The following is a 9,065-nucleotide window of genomic DNA, read 5'->3' on the forward strand; positions in this document are numbered from 1 at the left end:
GGAGTAAATCAATCTTTATTTTGTTGAGGTTTTCGCACTTGGTATATAATATACAGTCATCGCTTTCCCTGAAGTATCGGTAAAGTAAATGTAGGACGACTAATTAATTACTTCAACAACACCGGCCACTTTAAACATGTCGAAAGTCATGTCAATAATCATCTAGAAATTTTCCTTGATACCTTCTGCAGTACTACTGCTGCTCTAGCAACTGTAAATAGATAAAAGGTATAGACATGTATCATTAATTGGAATTCTCATTACGAGGTCAACCATGTAACCATTTCTGGTAGCGTTCCTAATCGAGATGGCCATTAGTATTATAGGATGGGCTGTGACATAGCTTACACGACTTGGTGTATGACGTACTGAAACGCTGCACAGTTTTTTGTAAACAGGCTGACACTTCAAAACAAAGCCGTTCAAAATATCGTTTTATCTTGCCACTGTTTTTGCTTCTTTCAAGAACAAAAGACTGCTTTTGCAAGCCTCAAGTCGCATGGGGTAAACCAATATTAATCTAAATTTGGCACTGGAGGTCAAAATTTAGTAATTTAGGAAATCGAGGAGATGTCAAAATATTTGCGTTTGAGGTGATAAGTTATTACTTCTTCAAAAATATCTTTGACACAAAAACGATATTTGCTTTTCTCAACTGAAAACAATGGCAATTAATTTTTACGTCGCTGTTTTTGACGGCAGGTTTAGCAATAAAGCCTGGCCCAACATATTCCTGGATAAATGTACACGAATAACCCTTCATTTTGTAAATCATTAACTAGGTCATGGAAACCTAAAACTTGTGTCTAAAACAAGAAATTTCGATGCTAGGACCTATTTATTACACGGATAGGGAGGTGAAATGCGTGCGAATACAACATAACATTTAGTTATAAATAAATGGCATCTCATCAGGGTTATGTTTAGAAAAAGCCGTTAACATAAATGATATGCTGCGCAAATAGATGGGCGGGTACCTTTCTCGTGCGGCAAACGCCATGCCTTCGTTACACAGCAAAGTTAAGGGTTATCTATATGCTATAGGGCATAGGCCTTTTCAACGTTCAAGTAAAGCGCTAAATTAAGCGGAAAAAAGCTTGCGTCTTGCTGACAGATATAGCGCATCTAGAACCCAGTAGACAAAAAATTACAGACTGTAGCTGTGTATATTTCACTAACGTGGTTGTGAAAAACCTGATGGGTATATAAATAAACTCAATTTCCATGTGTATACAATAAAATCTGACAAAGTTCCAGTGACAGAATACTCAAAACGTGATTTTTGAATGTGCTTTCGTAAATCGGTGGAATATTACTGAACCTGGTGTTGAATGACAAAACAAGTGTGATGAAACGCAAAATCTCTCGGGTACTTTCCTTTCGCCTATTTTCTCTTCGTTGCCAAAAAAATCAACAACGAAGCCTTTTTCTCGCGTGTCTGTACACCCCATAAAAAGGCGACAGACCTGTGACAGGCAAGTATTCGTCAACGTACGTGAGGTCTAGAAACCAGAAAGCGAACTTGTCAGAAACCTGGCTGAAAAAAGCCTCGTGCTAACAGAAGAGTTATTGAGGCATACTGGAGAACAGTTTAAATCAGAAAACATCTTATAAAACAAGGGTCTAAATTTTCTTTTTGCATTTTTAGCGACATTTAGTGACATACTTTATTTGAAAACCATTGACTGTGCTGCTGAAAAAAAGTTTAAACTACGACAATGGCACCAAAACTGTCTTGTGAGCTTATCTACTCGCGACCATCTTCGCCAGACATCACTTCACCACAATGCGAATTGCCAACTCGACGAAGGCGATACAGAAAGAGGTTTGTACAACTTTTAACATTGAAATACCATCTTCCTAAATCATTGAAGTTAATATGTTCTTAATTATATGAGTTCTTAATCTTAATTCTATTTATGTTTGTTTCAGGAAGCAAACCAAAAGCTGCGAATTTTTACCAACACCAACGGCTTTTGCTACGACCAACTGCAACTTTGATGAGGACAAAATCCATGCAAAGGTAATCAAAGCAATTTCTTTGTCAGTGAAATCGCACTTTTTTAAATGCGCTACTATGCTCATAACTAATTAACACAAACAACAATTTACCATAGGAATTTTCATTGCAGATCAACATGGCCTTAAACCTCAGGCTACAAACAGACGAGCTTAAAATTTTGAAAGATCTCGTCGACATTGAAATGGAACAAAACGAAGGCCTTGGTAACCAATTGCACAATATCGTCAAAAAGGCTTGCAACGAAAAAGAAGTAGAAAAGTACAACACATTCGTTAAAGATTCCGACAAAGTCATCAACCTTCTTTTGTCAGTCTCTCAAAGACTTTCACGCGTTGAAAACGAAATCAAGAAGCTGCCATGCGATGCCGAAAAAGAGGAATTGGTAGGTTACTGTCTACCTTCATGCGGTGTGGCGCACATAATAATTTCAGTTCAATTGCATTCACAGCAAACTACAATTGATATATTTTGACAAACGGGTTTTCGTCTTTACAGGTTTCACTGTGCAGAAAGCGAAGAAGGCTAAGCGGTCAATACAATGACGCCAAAGACTTAAAAGAAAATCACGACAGAAGACAGAGAACTGTCTCAGAAATCTTGACCAGCTGTTTAACATCAAAACAGGTGATAAAATGACGTTTGGTTAAAATGTTGTTAAATTCCATGATAAATTTGATGGAATTACACGACACAAAGAATATTTGTAAACGCTTTTCTTTAATCTTACAGTACGCCAACTTCGAGCTGTACATGAAAATGAAGTCAGCGTTAATAGCGGAACAACGCGAGCTCGAGGAACAGTGTAGGCGGGGCGAGAAACAGATTGAAAACCTGCGCGACAGCTTGCCAGAAGAGTTGCAGATCAAGCTCGATAAGATGCTTGACGAGTAGGCTGTCAAAGTGGTGGGACCAAGCCGACATGCTACCTATACACACGCGATTATAGACTAGCGCACGTTATGACATGCCTCACCAATGTGGTGCACGACATGCAATGGAAAAGTTGCATCTCACAACGCAACAGCAGATGACGAAATAGTGGAGAGTTCATGGCGTGAGGGCAGGACCGCGTGTTGAAACGCAAAGGCAATGCAGAAGACAGAGGCGACACCCTCCAGACAACAACGGAAGTCCGAAGCTGCAGCACGAGAAAGAAAGGGATTACATCAGTCGCAACGCAAACACAAGTGCTGTAGTTCTACGACGGTCGTTAGACTTTATTATTCAGTGATTCGAAGAAAATTTGATGATGTCTTTTGTATTTGTGTGTACATCGCAGCTTGCGAATTATTAACCGATTTTTATCGACAAAGGCGTTACTTGTCCCGTTCAATGCTCTTTTTATCAATCTCTTTAAAACGATAGAATTGCGACACCGATCACTCAACTTTATGACATTCGGACGTCTCATTTTAATGAAAGTAAACGTCCTATTGTTGAATTTTCATTAGTTTTTTGTTTGTTTCGCACACATGGCAACAGTAAAACTGGGCCATAGCCGCGACAATTAACCATTGACGACGATATATTTCTTACTAAACTCTATTGACGTTCCGTTGTAGGACTTGCTTTTGTGCTGAACAGTTTTAATTACAATCGTATTTGTAATCTGAACTAAGTTGCACCATCGCAAGCTCTTACATCGTAAAATATTCTTCAATTTCTTTGTAAAAGTTTTTTTTTCCATTTTTGTATTGAAGCAATAAAGTTGTATTTTCGTAAAATGTTTTAGTAGAGCTTGTCAGAGTTTGTGAAATAAATGTGGAAATTTGATCAAATATGTACATCTGAAAAATTTAAAGACAACTCACTGGTGAGAAAAAAAATTAAAAACATCGGCGACAGGGAAATAAGTTTCGACTATAAGGAAAACCACCTAAAATTTAAACCGTAGAAAACTTCACTACTACGTCGGTGAAAGTCGGAGCAAACGAAGCATGTAAAATAGGCAAGACATGGTCCAAATTTAAGTGCGTTTTACCCAATTCTTTCGAATAGAATGAAATTCGGTGTAACTGTAGCCGTCAAAACAGTCTCAACTGCACCAGTGGAAAACCAACAAAGACAAAAAATCTTGCAAAATGTTTTCAATGAGTGCAGTTAAAGACGGCAAATTAATGACCCGTAAGCTTGTGGAAAGTTTTTTTCAATGCTATACTTAAAAACAACAGAGTCGCTCGAAGCCAGATCTTGTTTGCGTCGGCTTCAAGTTACACGGATTAGCAACGCAAATAGGCGTTAAATGATTGTTGCCAACATTATCACTAAATTCCTAATTACAGTGACTAAACACAAAACATTTTCGCGGTGAGCGTTCTCGGGTTTGGTTAAAGATCAAGTCAATATTGGCTCAATTATTCTAAGCCTCAGTGTGAGGTGATGAGCGGACTAAGACTTATCAACGGTTAAATGAATCACAACAGCACGCGATGGTCACAGACAAAAATACAACTTGTCGCCGTCAATCACAACTGTCCCAGGTAATAGCCACGAGCATTTACACAATTGCAAGCTAAGCTAAATAACTTTGCAAAATTTGTAGTATTCAGTACAAAGAAACAAATTTTGCTCTAAAGTAAACTCAACGTTTCAATGTTTGTAACGGTAAGCTCATATTACTACCCCATTTGTAGCAAGTACAAAATCATCCTAATAATATATACGAGTATACCGGTTATTTTCATAACAATTACTACGGTGGAAGTTGTGTTCCAACAAAAGTATAGTGAGACAAAGAAATGCAAGCAAAACGGATTGCAGACTAACAGAAGTGTGGTATAGGTATGAAAAGTTGAACCACTCTATTAACTTTAAGTCGAATTACAACTACGTCAATCGTTAATCAGTATTTTACCCACCATATCTATTGTGGCTACAAGTATGCAATTAAAATTGCATCAAAAGTGGTATCACCTGAAAAAATGCTTCAACCTTTAACGTATGTTCTTTAGATGACACTGACTTGTGGCATTAAAGCGTTTCAATCGCACTTAGCATCTTAACATATCATTAAACAGGGTATAACGAACATCGCGTGCAAAAGTTTCAAGACACACTTTTTTATCTTAGCTTCATTTCCATGGAGCTCTAAGAACGTTTCAAGTATGTGCCGTATAATCTCTCCAGAACTTGCACCACTTGAAAGCGAAAGAATTAAACTGGTATTCGATGAACGTTGAAGATGGTTAACTAACAATTATCATACAGATTAACGATGTCAAGGTTTGAGCGCATAAAACAATAAAAATGAACTTAGCAAATAAATAAGTTCTGGAAACTTCCTTCGACACGTATTGTGCGGCAGGATAACATCCCACACGGAAGTAGATAATGCTTCAAGTATTAGCGATACAAAACAAACGAAAATACGCTAACCTTTTAACTTGTTGCCATATATCATTACGGAACATTATTTCGGTTTGCTATGAACCATGTAATGATTGGTAACCATTTAAAGAAAATGCCACGATGCACTTACGTGCAGTCGTATTGTTTGGGATTATTGAAAGTTTCTAGCAATTCCTTTCTCCCAACATTGGCGACCCCCACGAACACCGGAGACAAGATTTCTACGCATGACAGCAAAAATAAGTAGGTTACTTACACTTTTCTTCATTACTATTGTTTGATAAATTGCATTGTTGAAATGCGCTAACTTTTCTCAGTGCACGCTCAGTCGGCAACTTTTACCAGAACAAAACATCGAAAAAAGCATCGGGAATATATTTTTGGGGTGACGAAATTCTCCTCGTTTACGATTACCAAAAGCAGTAAATTGCCACCCTTTTTCAAATGGTGCAAAACATTATATCACTAAAAACTGATCTATAATCACCTAGCAAACATAACTCAATCCGAACATTTAATGGATGATTTAAGTTTGACGTTGTACTAAGGTGATTCATACCACTATCCACTACCACAAATACACTGCAATTTATTTATCATTAAACAGAGAAGTCTTCAAATACAGACTTTGCCGATAGAAGTGATTATTTGTAATATCAACAAAACTAGTTTTGTAATATCTGATCAAGTTGAAATACGCCATAAAATGACCAGTTTAAGGGTAACAAAAAACCTTCCATAGTTCTCTTACGTCAAAAGTGGTCTGATTTTTTCATACGTTTGCTTTGATTTCGTGATGACACCGCAAAAAATGTCCACGTGCTTCTAGTTTATGAATGACCGTTCTATTAATAAAACGGTAAAAAGTAACTTTCCCCAAGGTGACGAAACACTTGTAACTTAAGTGAATGTGTAATTTTACACCGTGAGTGACGACAATACAACGTCAGCTATATCAGTAACACTTTAATCAAAATTTAGCAAAGAATAGAAACATACGATAATGAGTCAAAAAGATGAGTACCGGTACGACCATATTTTTATTTTGGAAAATAAAAGGATACCAACTTTTGTTGACTCTATCGAGATCGTTTTTAGCAATATTTCTGGATAAACCTAGACTAGCAAAACCCCCAACACAAACCGTGTCAAAATTTAATTTGCAAGCAATCTAATGGGAACTGAAGAACGTAGTTATGTTAATCTTTTATAACAAAAGTTCTGGGAGCATAATTGTGTCGCTGAGGTAATAATCATTCGCAACGGGAGTGGTCTCATTTCATTACATTATAACTTACAAAAATTCACGAAATACTTTATTACTATTATTAGTCACTATACTATAGGCACATTTTTCGCTCTATCATTGTAAGATCACTTTTGAAAGTCGTAGCAAAAAATACTTCATATTTCACAGCAAACTATTTTCAAACTTTAACGCTTTACTAATATAATTTTAGTTCTGGAAATGCACACATAAAAGTCATAAAATGCATAAATTTGCGCCCCAATAGTGCGTTTTAATCAAACCAAACAGATCAATTTGCTCCTGTCGTCAGGGGCCACACCTGAAACAAGGGTAAGGGTCATCGGATTTGGAAGTTTTTAAGACCATGCGGACGCTTTTGATGCTTACAGGAGTGGTGGTCTGTATTATTTATGTACTCATTTCTATGACGTGAGGTAAGGAGTGGCTAAGCATCGTTTTCACTTTTTCTTCTGATGTCAGTTATAATTAGTTAACTGAGTCAGTGTTCAGGGTGAGTTAAATATTCTACGCTATTGAATTTTGACATTACAGTAGACTACTGGGCAACCGTAAAACAAAACGTTTCTAAAAAGTGGTTTACATATTACAGTACTTTGTTAATGGAGCATTTGGAGTTTCAACATAAACATGCGATTTATAATTGAATAAGTATGTTAAATCGATTTTATTCCTGTGCATGATACATTCAATTCGACGACGAAGATCTTTAACTTAGCTGCCAAGAACAATCTGTTCAATGTTATCCAAATGTACTAAAAAAACCGTAAAAATAAATGGACTAGAACAATTTGGGGTAAACCATGTGATGTGCAATTACTTTTAGAGACATCGAGTGGGCCATTACTGAGGGCAACTTGTCGTCACACAAAATTCACGTCATTTCCACTAAATTAATCTCACTTGTAACCTCTAGCGAAACTTATACGAAAATAAATTTACATGTTAATTAATGTAGTTACATTAAAGAACACATGAACTGACAATGATTAGTCATAGTATATCTGTTTTATCACGCAGTTAGACCTTATTTACAAAGAATTATATTTAAAGTAAGGTGACAGGCGTTAATAGTTTTGGCCTCGTGGCAAAAGATATTGTGACGTCGATGTACCATCCTACCGAAACAAGACTAGAGCTTTATTTGAGACGTTTACGCGCGTCACAAGAAGTTGGGAATTCGGCCTACTGAAGGCCAGGCTCCTGAATAAAAACATATCCATTTATTAAGGAAATTTACGTCAATTAGTAGTAATTTACCTCGTGACCGAAAACACAATGTTGGACTTTTTATAAGCCAAAGCAAACCTATAAAAATTAAAGAAACGACGCGGTTTTCAGGTATGCTAATACCCAGAAATATGAATCAGTATACTAATTGTTTACCCGCCGATAGCATAACAGTGCGGGAAAACCAGTTTCCAGCCATCGCAACTGACACAATTAGGTGGTGTCAAGCACGACGTTCGCGTGCTCTCCGCAATGTTAGACAAATTAAGAAATGGAGAATTTTAGTCGCTTTTCAAAATAAACGTACCAGTTACAACAGCAGTGCAAATTAAACGACATGATAATACATGTCAGTGCAACAGCGAAAAAATAACGGATAAGAAATAATTACCACTTCTTTTTCATAACTCCTATATTCCCCAATGTGCAATACAAACATTCAAGGTTGAAAATTTTTAAACAGCATTTATAACTTGCAGTTATACGGGGCATTAGTTTCAATACAAAATTCCGCACAATTTTCTAGGAAACATCTTTTTACTTGGATTATTTTTAGAAATTGTCACCATTAGCTGGTCAAAAATGTTTCCGTCACTGATCACAAGACCATAGCACGTGAAAGCATTTATCAAAGTGGATTATTGCACAACAATTTATAAGATGACTGCAGTGAACCGTGTAAAACAAAACCACATGAACAGCATGATCCCAAGGACCGATTTCCAGTTAATCGGTGACACTGTTGTCGAAAAAACAATTGCTGAATTAGTCTGACCGATGATTAGGTTAACAAATATTGCTAAAGTAAAATTTTGCAAATTTGTACAAGGTCGTTATGAAGAACCAGGTTCCGACACCTTTGAAATGTTCTTTTAACAGGGTTGGAATGTTTATCTAACAACGGAACATTCACAAAGGTATTACAGTCCACGTGAAGTAAAGGTGCTTTCGATGAACACAAACACCAGGCACCACATGATCGCAATAGCTCAACAAAACGCAAAAGTCTACACGTGATATGCTGAATTTTCACCAATGTCTTCATAAAATTTCTGACTAACACAGACGCATGGGCCTATATGAACAGGATTACTTTACCACAACATTATGATAATATATTTCGTCACACAACCGAAAGTATATTTATCGGATGATATTGCATTGCTTTTTGTTCAGCGTACAACGTAAACTCGATCG

The 9,065-nt window shown here is 36.8% G+C and overlaps 1 protein-coding gene across 1 annotated transcript; it reads left to right on the forward strand.

The window, feature by feature from the left end:
- The first annotated feature begins 1,517 nt into the window (after positions 1-1,517).
- Positions 1,518-3,801, forward strand: LOC143468918 (protein Shroom2-like). Its single transcript, XM_076966404.1, has 5 exons — positions 1,518-1,825; positions 1,933-2,023; positions 2,133-2,405; positions 2,519-2,647; positions 2,753-3,801. The coding sequence occupies exons 1-5, from the start codon at positions 1,719-1,721 to the stop codon at positions 2,912-2,914; spliced, it is 762 nt and encodes a 253-aa protein (XP_076822519.1). The 5' UTR covers positions 1,518-1,718; the 3' UTR covers positions 2,915-3,801.
- The last annotated feature ends 5,264 nt before the right edge of the window (positions 3,802-9,065 follow it).

This window comes from Clavelina lepadiformis, chromosome 1, assembly GCF_947623445.1.
Source record: "Clavelina lepadiformis chromosome 1, kaClaLepa1.1, whole genome shotgun sequence".
Taxonomy (NCBI): domain Eukaryota; kingdom Metazoa; phylum Chordata; class Ascidiacea; order Aplousobranchia; family Clavelinidae; genus Clavelina; species Clavelina lepadiformis.

What these genes read in the sequence shown, in the direction of transcription:
- LOC143468918 (XM_076966404.1), top strand. Translation starts at nt 1,719, where the DNA reads ATGGCACCAAAACTGTCTTGTGAGCTTATCTACTCGCGACCATCTTCG. An exon ending in CGAAGGCGATACAGAAAGAG is followed by an intron (nt 1,826 to 1,932) that starts GTTTGTACAACT and finishes TGTTTGTTTCAG; the next exon opens with GAAGCAAACCAAAAGCTGCG. An exon ending in ATGCCGAAAAAGAGGAATTG is followed by an intron (nt 2,406 to 2,518) that starts GTAGGTTACTGT and finishes TCGTCTTTACAG; the next exon opens with GTTTCACTGTGCAGAAAGCG.